Source organism: Schistocerca serialis, chromosome 9, assembly GCF_023864345.2.
Source record: "Schistocerca serialis cubense isolate TAMUIC-IGC-003099 chromosome 9, iqSchSeri2.2, whole genome shotgun sequence".
Lineage (NCBI taxonomy): Eukaryota > Metazoa > Arthropoda > Insecta > Orthoptera > Acrididae > Schistocerca > Schistocerca serialis.
The window spans coordinates 44495399-44511780 of NC_064646.1; the positions used below are offsets into that span (position 1 = coordinate 44495399).

At 38.0% G+C, this 16382-nt stretch overlaps 1 protein-coding gene across 2 annotated transcripts in view; it reads right to left on the reverse strand.

Moving 5' to 3' along the window:
* Window positions 1-16382, reverse strand: part of LOC126419189 (protein strawberry notch) — a 299812-nt gene that overhangs the window by 189373 nt on the left and 94057 nt on the right. For both annotated transcript variants that reach the window (XM_050086323.1, XM_050086324.1), the window contains one exon: window positions 2217-2459. In XM_050086323.1, the coding sequence (XP_049942280.1) occupies window positions 2217-2459 (243 nt within the window). The remainder of the gene's footprint in view (window positions 1-2216; window positions 2460-16382) is intronic.

Sequence of the window (16382 nt, forward strand, 5' to 3'; positions counted from 1 at the left end):
ACTTAAATACTAAAACTCGTAAACAAGAAACTGTAGCAGATGGAAGGCTCCTACACTAGCCATGTAGAAAGAGTACTAAGTAAAATTCTTCAACTAACTGCACTCTGATTTATGGTTACAATTTATTCTACTTTTTATATTCTTTTTTTACTGGGAAAAGGGAGTGGATAAGAACAATGGTGGCGACAGCACTTGCACAGATATGTTACTTCTTGTGCCATACACATTCTCTTTCCTGATAGTTTAAGGATTCTCTATTCAAAAATTTTTGGAGTTTTTTTACACCTTCGAGCACAGGTGATAGAAATCTGTAAAGACCACATCCAAGCAGCCTGTACGGTATACTAAATCAGCCAGACAACTCTCCTCTTTCTTGATTACAAGTTAAAAACTGAACTTTAAATTCTGTACTTCATTCAAAGGCACATCAAATATTTCTCTACTCTATTTTATTTCTGACTTTTAGGCAAGTCATTACACAAAACATTTGACATTTTTTCTATTCTTTTTATTTTTTACTCTCGTGTTTTGTTCAGAAAGCTAGAAGTACAATATATTACAACAATAATCAGTATTCTATTATTATTACAACTATATATATTAGAAAAGCAAGCGAGATGTCCTAGAGGATATTTATTTGCTAGATTTTTCTTAAAAACTCCAATTACTTTCAATCAAATAAACCCTTTTTTTTCGGAATTAGACCCACACTGTTCGAAGTGATACCCCATTTGTCCATTTCCCAATCTTCTTTTGACTATGAAATTTCAGACAAAAATGCATTGTGTAATTTATGGAGAACCTTTGTCTTGCTATATAAGTTATAATTAGCAACAATATGATTAACTGAAACTTCCTGGCAGATTAAAACGGTGTGTCGGACTAAGACTCGAACCTGGGACTTCCGCCTTTTGCGGACAAGGGCTCTACTGTCTGAGCTACCCGAGCTCAACTCACGCACCGTCCTCACAGCTTTACTTCTGCCAATACTTCGTCTTCTGTGAAGTGTGGAATGTAGGAGATGAGGTACTGGCAGAAGTAAAGCTGTGAGGACGAGGTGTGAGTCGTGCTTGGGTAGCTCAGCGGTAGAGCACTTGCCCGTGAAAGGCAAAGGTCCCGAGTTCGAGTCTCGGTCCGGCACACAGTTTTAATCTGCCAGAAAGTTTAATATCAACACTGCAGAGTGAAAATCTCATTCTGGAAACATCTGGCTAAGCCATGTCTCCACAATATTCTTTCTTTCGGGATTGCTAGTTCTGCAAGGTTTGCAGGATAGGAGCTGTGTAGTTTGGAAGGTAGGAGACAAGGTACTGGCAGAAGTAAAGCTGTAAGGATGGGGTGTGAGTCATGTTTGGGTAGCTCAGATGATAGAGCACTTGCCCGCAAAAGGCAAAGGTCCCGAGTTCAAGTCTCGGTCCGACACACAGTTTTAATCTGCCAGGAAGTTTCATATCAGTGCACACTGCACTGCAGAGTGAAAATCTAATTCTGGAATATGACTGACTGTTTAAAATATAACAGTAACTACTTAATCCATTGGTGCCCATTAGGCTTTATTTTTACATCAAGTGATAAGAATGAATATTCAAATATTTTAACATGCTCAAACTAATGACAAGAGAAAATTTGTATTACAATTTTGCACTAACCCAGGAACAATGCCAGTAGATGAAAAGTATCTTCTGTTACTGAATAGTATACTGGGAACAAGAAAAGCAACTGATCCAGATATGAAAGCAGCTGAAGTGCAAATGACAAGCCTGTCTCTGTTAACAGAACAACTTTGGTATCCAACCTGAGAATAGGATGCTTTATGCACGTCAGTACTTCCAAATTATTAAAATGTTTGCTTTAAAAGCCCAAAATGTTATTGGTTTAAAGGAGAGTGTCCACACCCCACACAAAACTTTGTATTGGCATTGGAGTGTCAATAACATAGGCAATGACAAATATTAAAAATCTATGTCATCAATAACAATAATATTAATGTTAAAGTAAAAGAAGCAGTCAAGAACTTGGTGGGAAATTGTAACATAAATGAACTGTATTTCTGTTGTGATCATTCTAATACACATTGAATACATTACAAGAAATGTTCATAAAGTATGCAACAAATTCCTTTGTCCACTGAAATATTCTTTTCATTCAATTAGTATATTGAATATGTACATTTGTTTAGCCTTCTGTGAGGCAAAAAGCAGATAGTAGAGACATACCGTAAGGCCAGTCTTGGTTGGTTTCGAGGAACCAACAGGACACAAATTCTTGGCACGATGGCACTCATCGAACACCACTGGCCCATCAAAGTCATCGCCACACCATTGCAACAACTGCTTCAATCTAGTTTTATATTTTCCACCAGACTGAGATGATTCACCTATAAGTGCTGAATATGTTGAGAAGATGACTCCCTTCTTCACATTTCCATTCACCGCAGATGAAATCTTTGCATACTTGAACTGTAAGAAAATAGACATTATTAATGCACAATAAAATTTAACAATTTTTAAAATTATATTTCCAGATTTGTCTTCTAGTTTAGACCTCATCCACAGATCTTTTTTACATGTATAACTTTAATTCAAACAGCACAGACAAAGAAAGTGACTAAATAAAACTTTTGTGTACACAGCAAAGATAAAGTCGAAGTTACGCCACTTACATCATGTCAGGATACAATTGATCTTAATCCTACCACATACATCTATATCTATACTCTGTAAACCACTGTGAAGTGCATGGCAGAGTGTATGTCATCCCATTGCACCAGCTTTTAGGGCTTCTTCCTGTTCTATTCACATGTATGGAGCAGGGAAGAAAGATTATTTCAATGCCTCTGTGGATGCTGTAATTACTCTAATCTTATCCTTGCAATCTCTATGGAGTGATATTTAGGGGTTTGTAAGTATATTTGTAGGGTACTTAAAGCCAGTTCTTGAAACTTTGTTTGTAGACTTTCTTAAGACAGTTTACGTCAATCTTCAGCAGCCTGCCAGCTCAGTTTCTTCACCATCCCTGTGATACTCCCCCAAAGGTCAAACATGCCTGTGGCCATCTGTGCTGCCCTACTCTGTAAACGTTCAAGATACGCTGTTAGTCCTACATATTTGAGCAATATTCTAGAATGGTCACATGAGTGATCTGTAAGCAATCACCTTCGCAGACCTATCGCACCTGCCCAATATTCCACAAATAAACCAAAGTCTACCACCTGCTTTACGCATGACTGGGCCTATGTGATCATTCCAGTTCATATACCTACAAAGCGTTACACACAGGTATTTGTATGAGTTGGCTAATTCCAACAGTGACTCATTGAGATTTTCGTCATAAGATACTATGTTTTTTTTCATTTTGTTAAGGGCACTATTTTACATCTCTGAACATTTAAAGCAAGTTTCCAATCTTTGAACCACTTTGAAATCTTATCAAGATCTGACTAAATATTTATGCAGTTTCTATAAGATAGTACTTCATTATAGTTAACTGCTTCATCTGCATAAAGTCTGAGGTGACTATTAATAATGTCTGCAAGGTCACTGATATACAATACAGACAGCAAGGGTTCCAACACACTTCCCTGGGGCACACCTAAAGTTACTTCTACATCTGATGGTGACTCTCCATCCAAGATAACATGCTCCATCCTCCCTAGCAAAAAGTCCTCAGTTCAGTCACAAATTTTATCTAATACACCATGCAACTGTACTTTTGATGATAAGTGGAGGTGCAGTACTAACTCAAATGCTTCTCAAAAAACAAGAACTACTGCATCTACCTGAATGCCTTGGTACACGGCTTTCAGGATGTCATGTGAGAAAAGTGCAAGCTGGGTTTCACATGACCAGTAATTTCAGAATCTGTGCTGGCTGGTATGGGAGGAAGTCAATTTGTTCAAGATACCTCATTATATTTGAGCTCAGAACATGTTCCACGATTCCACAGCAAATCAATGTCAAGGATACCGAACAGTACTTTTGTAGCTTGCTTCTGCTACCAGTCTTGTGACCTGTGCTTTCTTCCATCTACTGGGCATGGATTTTTTTGGTCAAGTTATCTATAACAGATTACATTTAACTGAGGGGCTAACTCATCTGCAAATTGGGGATAGAATCTGACATGGATTCGACCAGACCCTATGGCTTTGTTAAATTTTATCAATTTCAGCTGTTTCTCAACACTACTGACACTAATATCTGTTTCATTCATCTCTTCAGTGGTCATCATCATCATCAAGATTTCCTTCCAGCGAGCCGGGTAGGAACTTTGTGAATGATATGCATCCATTGGTTTCTGTCCTGGTATAGCTTTCCCTCTCCACTACATCCCATGTTACTCCTCTCCTCTTGAGATCTTCCTTAACCTGATGTGTCCATCTCTTTCTAGGCCACCCAATTGGTCTTCTTCCTGGTACCTCAATCTCCAAATACTGGCGTGGAGTTCAAGTCAGGTGCCTTTGCTTCACATGACCGAACCACCTCAATTTCGAAGCACTCATTCTCTCCTCTGTAGTCAATGTCATCTGCAGGTCTCTCCTTACATAATCATTCCTGACTCTGTCTCTCCTAGTTTTTTGTAGAGCTGACCGAAGGAACTTCATTTCACATGCTTGTATTTGACTCTCTTCTCTCTTATTTATGACACAGGCCCCTAGATTATACATCATGACTGGCAGGAGATAAGTTTTATACAGGGTTTGTTTGGCTCTTTGAGGGACTTCCTTGTCCCAGATTAGATTTCATACTTGGTGGAAGAAGCTAGATCCTTTTGTTATTCTGTTTAAGACTTCTAGTTTGGAACTTCCATCAAGTGATATGATGCTACCCAGATAATTGAAGCTTTTCACACATTCAAACTTCTCCCCCTCCAGTATGATGTGACAAGGTGTGGGTGTCCTGCTCATCTTCATTGCCACTGTCTTGTACCAACTCACAGTTAACTTGAATTTTTTAAATTTTGTGTTCCAGTAATCCAGTCTCCTCTTAACTTCCATTTCTGTCTCTCCCCAAATGGTAATGTCATCAGCAAAAACGAAAGTGTTGAAATCTTCATTTTCTTCTTCCTTGATTTTTTTCATGATTGTGTCCATAAATGTAATAAAGAGTAAAGGGGAGAGCAAACTGCCTTGCTGAACACCTCTCTTTGTCTTAAACCATTTTGATCTGCCACTTCCTACTAGTACACTGCACTCACAACCATCATACAGCATCTGGACTTTTTTAATTAATGAATCAGGAACATTATGTTTTCTCAAGCATTCCCATATTTTATCCCTTGGTACACTGTCACATGCTTTTTCCAAATCCATGAATACTACTATCAAGTCCTTTCCTTTTTCCCACAATTTCTCCAATTAACTGATGGAGGGAGAAAATGAGATCTATTGTTCCCCTATTACTTCTGAACCCATGCTGTTGTCCCTCTAATTGGTGTTCTAGAATTTTCCACAATCTTTTTTCTATGACCTTATCCATTATCTTAAAGGCAGTGTGATAACAGTGTAATTCCTCAGTAGTTGGTGCATTTCTTTCTACTACCTTTCTTGAACAATGATTCCTTTTTTCCATTCATCTGGCACTTTTTTTCTTTCCATATCACCCCCAGCACCCGGTGTAAACATTGTATTCCATGGATTCCTGCTGCTTTACTCATATCTGCTGTCAGCTCATCTACTTCAGCCGCCTTCCCTCTTTTCATCTGTTTCAGGGAATTCTCAGTCTCTAACCAAGACATTGGATCCTGCTCTTCCTCTAATTCAATGATTTCAGTGTCACTTTCTTGTGCACCTTCTCCATTCAGCAAGATTTCAAAATAATTCTTCAACTATTCTCCGATACCTTCCATGTCCCTGATAATATCCCCATCCTCTGTTTCAATCGCTTTTATGTCTTCTCTATCAGATCTTTTACTTTTCGATAACCCATATAGCAGTTTTTGGTTCCCTTTTCCATCCTGCTCTAGTTTCTGGGTGAATATTTCCCAACTCTTCTCATTTCCTTCTTTCACAATTCTCTTTGCTTGGAGTTTCTTTTGTCGGTATTCCTTCTCCAATGTTTTCACCTTGTGTTCATCTTTTGGTACCAGCCCTTCTTCAGTGGTATGAGAATTAATTTGTGATAAAACTCATGGGTTGTTCTTTTTAAAAGAACATTTGAAAACAGAGTTAAGCATTTCTGCTTTTGCTTTGCTACATTCAGTTTCTTTCTGCCTCTCTATTTCCTGTCCTATGCTTTTATTCCTGCTAAGCGGTATCTCTGTTTCTTTAGAAGTTTCTTCGCAGAGACAGTATACCATGGAGGACCTCTCCCGTCATGAAATGTTCTGAAGGTGCATACCAATCCAGTGCATGGTCAACTATTCATTGAACTCTACGATGGTCACACCATGGCATACAAACTCAACTCCAAATTTTTGTTTTCCGAGTGTCCAATGACTGATTCTTGCATCTGGTTTTCACAGATTGTAGCATACAACCTTCATCATATATGGAATGTGGATGACCTCATTTGAAACCAGATATTGCCATTGTGTGCTTAGAACAACACAGTCAATTTCAATGCAGCCTCTGTGGTGCAATTCCCATCATGCACCTAGCCAAGTATTTGTTCAATTTTATATGCTTATGATTTGTTACACATATTTTCAATATTTATTCTTACTTACATTATAATTTTGTTATTTTGTGGGTATATTTTTTCGAGGAAAAGTATACTGTTAGGAATCATAAAGAAATACTACGAATACTAACAGAAATTTCAGAAGCTGAGTTGAAAAGCAATGAATTTGATGATGATTTTGATATGGAAGAGGAAATTATTGAAGCTGACAAAAGTGAAACAGTCGCAAATGGGATGCGACAGTCAGGAAGCTGCTGCACACGATGATACAGCAGTAACTATTCATTTTATATTGAAGAAGACAAGGGAACTTTTAGATTAGTCGGCCCCTAACTGCAGGAAAAGCAAGTACTTAAACAGCTTGTATATGTAAACAACATAAAAAAAATTCCAGCATTTTTTCCAATTAAAAATACACTTCTTCCCGGGTGAAAATACACATTTTCTTGGTTGAAAATACACTTTCTCCATGTTATGTGACAGCATACTTTCCCTTGGAACTTTAAAACTTATCAATCCTTTGAAAGACACTGGTCTAGAACACACTGGCACTTTAGAAAGCGAAACCCAGGAAAAAAATAATGTTTTGGTAACAATACATGTGCTGTGTATTTCTGAATTAAGAAAGTATAAGTACGAATTTTACCAAACACAGCATGTTAGTTTCCAAAGCACTGGACTCAAGATTGTGATGCCTTTTTCTCAGCCAATAATAGCTCACATCACTATCTTGTCAGAACATGACAACAGACATCGAGAGCATAGGACAAGTGATGTAGTCAGCCAATAGCAACATCACTGTTAAATAGTGGAAAGACACAAATAGAAAAAGTTTAAATGAAGTATAGTACAGCTACAAGAAAAGCTAAGCTTTCACATATAATATTGGTCTTCTTTTGAATGTGTTATTCTTTAAGATCTATCAAACATAAATGTGCCAGTAAAATTTTAAATGATGACATAAATGTCTGGTCTGGTCCTCAAAGTGTTAAGTTTTGAGTGAGAGTAAAATGTCCTGTGATTTAAGAAAACCATAGAACATTCTCACACATAACATCATTAATCATGTGTAAAAGGAAATTATTTTTGAAAGTAATGCTTCTCCAACCATTATTCACAATATTTTCCCATGACCCGTTAAGAATATGTTGGTTTGAGCAGTTGCCAGAGAGAGCCAAAGACTGGTGTTACTGTGGATTCAAAGCTATGATGATGTAGGAAGCCTCTACTAGGTGTCTGCTCTGCTCATACACCTTTCGTTGGATTTTTGTTTGGAATTTCATGCGAAGTGGGGCATTATACGACCATGTGCAGCATGTTGTTTGGAGGGGACACAAGGAGTTACTTCACTTAGTGTGATTTTTTTATCATACCCTATCCACATAAGTAACGCAAAATTAGAAAGCAGTCCTTGGCACAATATTCATTTCAAAACTTGAGTCTACAGCTCAAAGTACTCTAATATTTTGCTGTGTCTTAACTTTAAAATATATAATTCTTTTCTTTTCTTTTTTTTTTTTTTTAATCATATTCTGCAATACCTAACATTCCAATCAAGTGTACATCCATACCGCACTGTAAAAAAGCTAGTAAGAAGTGGTAAAAATGTCTGCAAAAATAAAATCACAGTTGTTTTATACACCATAAGTACGAACAGTAAGTGTTCCCTGACTATTTCAAATTGTATAAAAATTAACAAAGTTACTTCTGACACCAAGAAACTGTATAACTGGCAGTTTATATTCTACTCCTGGAGTAAATATAAAGCCTTAGCCTTGTGGGGGGTTACAATGACAAGACATGGTATGCTGCCAGTCTATAATTTACTGAAGAATGGTTTTCTGTAAATTTAAGATGTAAAAACACAAATTAAGAAATATTGTCGAGCCCAGAGGAGGTACCAGCCAAGTGTTGACAAACATGTCTTGTGTTCAAAAAACATTGTGTTTCACAGATGGCAGATATATAAAATTCTGCTAAAGCTTTTAATTGTGGTTTTTGATAAGCCAATTTTCTTGGAGTACTATTGCTGTATTATCCGATGTTTGGTTCTTTATTATGGCATAATGCCATACGTGCCAGAAGATGAAAACATGCAATTGAAGCTCAGGGAACATTTAAAACTAGCTAATAGTGTGAAATGAAACACTTTGGTAAGTTTCAAATGAATTGACTGTCTCTGCAGAAAAGATTAATGAAAGCCAAATTTCTTCAGCATACCAACAAAAGTCATGGCATTGTTCTGCAAAGCAATTAAAAGCTTAACTGCCAATAACCTGGAAATAAAATAAAATCAGAAAACTGAAACTAATAACATATTTTAGTCTTCCATGTATTTTAATTCATTTGATAGCTCCCTGCCACAGACATCTGTTTTATTTTCATCTGACATGAAAGCTGTAAACAAAGAAGGGAACAGCAAAATCATGAAACAAGCGCAGGTCACATGGAGACTACTCCCCAGTACAACTCTGACCACTCAGCACATGTGCGAATCTGGCAGCTTGGGCGCACCAGAAAAATTTTTCCGGGTGGCATTTGGCTGCTTGCAGCTACTGCTTATACATCTAAAAGCTAGACTTCAAGCAATGAAAAGCAGGAGAAGGTGCTGCTCATACACGACTTCAGCTTTGCACATGCGCATGAACCTGTTGGTAACAGATCAAACAAAACTAATGTAAACAGTTGTGACATCACATTCATCAAAAGCAGTTTGTTGTTACAAAGTACTGCACAGCCTACGTCATAAGGCCTCAGACACATTTTGCTGTCAGCAGACACTTGTTTGTACACTGTGTTTTGTTGCTGTAAACAACACATTTTCTTTGCAAATTAAGTTTTATATAGGTGTTTTTCTCTCATTTGTTTTATTACTGCAGTACTATGCTGAAGTAGTATGCTAAAGTAAAAGTCTTTGATACAGTATCAGTTATTACCAGTCAAAATTATAAAAATATAACTCAAACGTAAAACAACAAAAAAAAATACATGGAATTCTAAAAAGTTCCCAGGTTCTTCTCAGTGTTCTGCTGGATGAAAAAAATTCGTAATTTTCCCCGGATTTCCCGGTTGTCCTGGGGCATACACACCACGTAAAAACATTATCAAAATTTTAACTGGACCAAAAGGGACTGCCAAAACTGCAATTACACATTTTAGTTTTACCTCCTGATTTCAACAACGTGCTTCAAAAGGTGATGAACATTGTGAACTCTATTAAAGATAAAATGTTGCAAACTCAAATGTTTGGAATCATCTGTGAAGACTTTGGTTCACTACATCAAAATCACCTTTTTCACACAGATGTCGAGGCGTGCTGCTGGTGGCATGCTTAAAATGGAATTTAGTTCGCAAAAGATTGATGTGCTCTAGATGAAGAGAAAAGAAGAATATCCACAGCAAGGGAAGCTTTGAAATTATTAATGACATTTGCCATTTCTTACCTACGTGAATTAGAGTTCTTTTCAACAGTGAACATAAAAATTACAAAGAGAAATAAGTTTCAATTACAAAATGACGTGGTTATTTGTATCTCAAAAATATAGCCACAATCTGACAAATTATTAATAAATAAACAGGCACACCGTTCTCACTAAAACTGTTGTATTTTCATGGCACTGTAGGACCTCCAACCCTTCTTCCTTTTATCTGGCTAAGTGCAAACTGTGACAGATATTGCTAGTGTCACCCTATGACTAGAAAGTGTTAAAAACAATAAAATCCTTATAAGTGCCAAGCACGTTTCTAAATAATACAAATGAGACAACATCAGTGATTATTCATCAAACTGCAGTTGTGCTGATAAAGTGCTGCGTATAATCACTGAACCACCATTACTGTTATTAACTTTACTATTCGTGGTATGACTTATGCTCTGCTGTATAGAAATAATGTGAGATAACAGAAAATGCAGAATAATAAATAACAAAATGTTTACATCAGTATTGTTATCAAGATAAAAGAAGTACAGTCAAACCTCACTTCACAAGCACCTCCCATAAAGATTGATTCACATTACGAGCATGTAATTTTATAAAAGGCAATGTTTTGCATAATTAGTCTGTTCAGTGGCTTTTTTTGTCTTCGGTAAGCATTTCAAAAAAACACCTGATGACCTAGATGGAGCTCTTCAGCTGCTATAGTTAGGCAATAAGTCATTTGCTGTTTTACGACATTCTGCACTGTTCATTAGAGGCATCAAAAAATGGCATTGCCGCTAACAATGCAGTATTCAGCTGTACTGTTGGTGACACTCCTCAAGTTGCAATTATTCTCTCCGGTACCTCCACTCCGGCCTTCCTGATGATGCTGCAAATACTCTGTGACACCGTTGCAAGCACTCGTAACTTTGAAGAATCATGTAAATTCATGGCCTCAAAATACCTACTTAGGAATTCCATTTTAGGTTTGTTGTTGTTAACCAATACACATTCAATAGAGCTGCCCATTAACCAATGCATAGAGAGATGTTTCACTCAACTAGCCATCAATTTTCTGGTAAAAAAGTTATGTACAGTATTACACAATAATTTAGTATTTTATAAAGTGTTTTAGTTTTTTTTTGGGAATGCAATGCAGTATCCTATTTTTATGTCAATTCCTACAGAAAAATGTTTCGCACGAGTGTTTTGTGTTGCAGGTAAGACTCAGAAGTGAATCATGCTCGTTAAGCGAGATCACACTGTACAGCCAGTTTGTAAAGAAGTAGACCTGTATTCGAATTTCTGAGAGTTACTTACTGCATCCTGTTCATTTAGTTATTGATCTGTTCCTGCAAACAAGTTTCAGGTTTTGCAGTTATTCATTGGTAACACTGTGTATTTATTAAAACAAGGAATTATGTAATTCTAATAAAAATAAATTTCACTTTTCTTAGGTCTATAGTTTTTGTACTACGGAACCCCCTCCAATCAGACATGCAATGGACTGGTTGTTCCATTTACTTTCACAGAGTTTCAAAAATAGACATTTCTTTTTAATTAACTGTGAAAAAGACGAGGGCTAGTAGAAACCCTTGGGTAACAGAAGAAATATTGAATTTAATTGATGAAAGGAGAAAATATAAAAATGCAGTAAATGAAGCAGGCAAAAAAGAATACAAACGTCTCAAAAATGAGATCGACAGGAAGTGCAAAATGGCTAAGCAGGGATGGCTAGATGGCAAATGTAAGGATGTAGAGGCTTATCTCACTAGGGGTAAGACAGATACTGCCTACAGGAAAATTAAATAGACGTTTGGAGAAAGGAGAACCACTTGCATGAATATCAAGAGCTTTGATGGAAACCCAGTTCTAAGCAAAGAAGGGAAAGCAGAAAGGTGGAAGGAGTATATAGAGGGTCTATACAAGGGTGATGTACTTGAGGACAATATTATGGAAACAGAAAAGGATGTAGGTGAAGATGAAATGGGAGATATGATATTGCGTGAAGAGTTTGACAGAGCACTGAAAGACCTGAGTCGAAACAAGGCCCCCCTGAGTAGACAACATTCCATTAGACCTACTGACAGCCTTGGGAGAGCCAGTCCTGACAAAACTCTACCATCTGGTGAGCAAGATGTATGAGACAGGCGAAATACCCTCAGACTTCAAGAACAATATAATAATCCCAATCCCAAAGAAAGCAGGTGTTGACAGATGTGAAAATTACCGAACTATCAGTTTAACAAGTCACGGCTGCAAAACACTAACGTGAATTCTTCACAGACAAATGGAAAAACTGGTATTGGATTCCGTAAAAATATTGGAACACATAAGGCAATACTGACCCTACGACTTATCTTAGAAGATAAAGGAAAGGCAAACCTACATTTCTAGCATTTGTAGACTTAGAGAAAGCTTTTGACAATGTTGATTGGAATACTCTCTTTCAAATTCTTTAGGTGGTAGGGGTAAAATATAGAGAGCGAAAGACTATTTACAATTTGTACAGAAAGCAGATGGCAGTTATAAGAGTCGAGGGACACAAAAGGGAAACAGTGGTTGGGAAGGGAGTGAGACAGGATTGTAACCTATCCCCGATGTTATTCAATCTGTATATTGAGCAAGCAATAAAGGAAACAAAAGAAAAGTTCGGAGTAGGTATTAAAATCCATGGAGAAGAAATAAAAACTGTGAGGTTTGCCGATGACATTGTAATTCTGTCAGAGACAGCAAAGGACTTGGAAGAGCAGGAACATCAACAAAAGCAAAATGAGGATAATGGAATGTAGTCGAATTAAGTCGGGTGACGCTGAGGGAATTAGATTAGGAAATGAGACACTTAAAGTAGTAAGAGAGTTTTGCTATTTGGGGAGCAAAATAACTGATGATGGTCGAAGTTGAGAGGATATAAAATGTAGACTGGCAATGGCAAGGAAGACGAGAAATTTGTTAACATCGAGTATAGATTTAAATGTCAGGAAGTCATTTCTGAAAGTACTTGTATGGAGTGTAGCCATGTATGGAAGTGAAACGTGGACGATAAGTAGCTTAGACAAGAAGAGAATAGAAACTTTCGAAATGTGGTGCTACAGAAGAATGCTGAAGATTAGATGGGTAGATCACATAACTAATGAGGATGTATTGAATAGAATTGGGGAGAAGAGGAGCTTGTGGCACCACTTGACTAGAAGAAGGGATCGGTTGGTAGGACATGTTCCGAGACATCGAGGGATCACCAATTTAGTATTGGAGGGCAGCGTGGAGGGTAAAAATTGTAGAGGGAGACCGAGAGATGAATACACTAAGCAGATTCAGAAGGATGTATGAAGAAGCTTGCACAGGATAGAAGCTTTCGAAATGTGGTGCTACAGAAGAATGCTGAAGATTAGATGGGTAGATCACATAACTAATGAGGAGGTATTGAATAGAATTGGGGAGAAGAGGAGCTTGTGGCACCACTTGACTAGAAGAAGGGATCGGTTGGTAGGACATGTTCCGAGACATCGAGGGATCACCAATTTAGTATTGGAGGGCAGCGTGGAGGGTAAAAATCATAGAGGGAGACCGAGAGATGAATACACTAAGCAGATTCAGAAGGATGTATGAAGAAGCTTGCACAGGATAGAGTAGCATGGAGAGCTGCATCAAACCAGTCTCAGGACTGAAGACCACAACAACAACAACATGAGAAAATTACTGTACTAGTTTTTCGAAAATATTTTTCCATCTCTTTTATAAAGCACTGTCATAATAACGATTCACTTCACAGCAATCACAATTAACAACACGAAAGAAATGAACCAGATGAGAAGCAAGATTCCTTGGGAATCCCAATCAAGTCACAGAGCTATAAAAATTCAAAAACAACATGAACACACTGTGTGCACTAACAATCTCGAGTGAGCTCAAGATTCCTAGATCTGCTCAGTAGAAAATGCTGTAAAGCCTTTTCTCACTGCTGCCAGGCCTAGCGACCTGTTGTTTGATTTGAAGCACAGTTACTGAAATGCATTACAGGAACCATGGTGCAAAATCTTACATGTGAGGTTTTTGTGTGTGTGTGTGTGTGTGTGTGTGTGTGTGTGTGTGTGTGTGTGTGTGTGTGTGTGTGTGTGTGTGTGTCGGGGGGGGGGGGGGGGGGGGGCGGGGGGCGGGGGGGGGGGGGCGGTGCATGTGTTGCAGCTTTTTGTATCACATAACTACGAGATCATCTTTTAATTATGCTCTTACACGAGATATTCGAGTTGCATGTGATATTTTTACGATACTATATGATCGGCATACAAAATCAGTACTGCACAAGACACTGTCCCCACACTGCCATTGCCACCCAACAGTTAATGTAGTCCTTCTCCTCTCTTTGCAAACTTCTCAGAGCTGAACTCTTCAGAGTCTGTAGAGGACTTAGTGACCTGCCATAGTTACATTCCACAGGTGTCTGAAGAGTTCAATAGACATCCCGTCATTTCTCTCCGCCACAAGCGTGTTCATATTTGAAGTATTCATATTCTTTACTACAAGTAAGTACCACATGTGAGTGTGCTTTCACGAAAACTGACCACATCTCTGTGACATTTTTACTATACCAGATGATCATCGTGAAACATATGTTTTCAGACATGTTGCACGTTCTGGTTGCACATTTAAAGTGAGTAAACTGAAGTCACTATTGGGATCCCCGAGCAAAATTGTGTGAACGCTAGGTGTTGCAACCTACAGTTTGAAAACACTTCCTTAGAGGTTTACTGACACAGCAGTACTAAGCAAAGAAAATTACACAAAATGTACTGGACACCTTCCTCATTCTTTGACGGGAAGGAAAATGTGTGTCATTATATCAGGCACCACGGCACATGGTTATCGATCGACTCAAGAGTCCTGTATGAAATGTGGCATGACACGATGTGCCAGTACCCTCCAGGCTGTGATGTACTGCCAAGCCACAGAGGCATACAACTGTGGAAACAGACGAGTTGTTGTCGGTGAAGTCAACTACCCAACTGTGGTGTACCACATACTAATTGTCCCGGCGGGACAAAGCAAACCTGAGTCACCACTGAAGAGGGCACTGTCCCGTAACACACAGCTTTGTACTTCAGCAAGATGATCCCCTAAGACTGTGATTGCCTGTGGCGTACAAATTGCTGTGGATCGCATCGGAACTGAGTGCATTTTATCATTAACAATGATAAGATCCATTATATTTGAAAATTTTTATTTCCTAAAAGGACAGCACAATCCAGTTTTGTGACCTGTGTCCCATCTTCAGAGTAAATAATGATGCCTATCCAAATTGTTTGCAGTAAAAAAGGTAAACAAAACTTATTCTAAAATTCTTAAGGAAAGAAAAACAAAAACATACATAACACATAACTGCATAAAGGTCTAATAATGAGATTAAATTACACAGGTTAAAACAGTAGATCTTGGTACATGGCATGGTAAAAAATGGGAGACCCTTTCAGTTTCTATGGCTGCCAGAAAGTCTCTTGAAGAATAAGACTCCACATAAAAAGATGTAGGTCCCCAAAATAAAAGAGTGGAACCACCGCAAATAAAATCAAAGTATAAACTATTATATGACACAGCAACCCAATTCTAAAAGTTACAAAGGTCTGGGGTTAAGGGTATGCCAAACGTGGATGAGCATAATGTTAGATAGATGGTTTTTCAAACAGTTGAAATGAACAAGAAAAAGGGAGTATATGCAGACATGTGTTAATACATAATGTGACCACTGTATCAAGAGAAACATGCATTTTATATAGTGATGAGAGTGCAGAACCAAATTTGGGTGGGGATCTGCCTCTATTTTAGCCGATGCTGAAATCAGTGTCTACATCTACATCTACATGGATACTCTGCAAATCACATTTAAGTGCCTGGGAGAGGGTTCATCAAACCACCTTCACAATTCTCTATTATTCCAATAACGCATAGCGTGCGGAAAGAACGAACACCTATATCTTTCTGTGCGAGCTCTGATTTCCGTTATTTTATCGTGGTGATCATTTCTCCCTATGTAGGTCAGTGTCAACAAAATATTTTCGCATTTGGAGGAGAAAGTTTGTAATTGGAATTTCATGAGAAGATTCCGTCGCAACGAAAAACGCTTTTCTTTTAATGATGTCCAGTCCAAATCTTGTATCATTTCAGTGACACTCTCTCCCATATTTGGCAATAATACAAAACGTGCTGCCCTTCTCTAAACTTTTTCGATGTAATCCGTCAGTCCTATCTGCTAAGGATCCCACACTGCGCATCAGCATTCTAAAAGAGGACAGGCAAGCGTAATGCGGGCAGTCTCCTAAGTGGTAAGGCTTTTGAAATTGTGTGTGGTGTC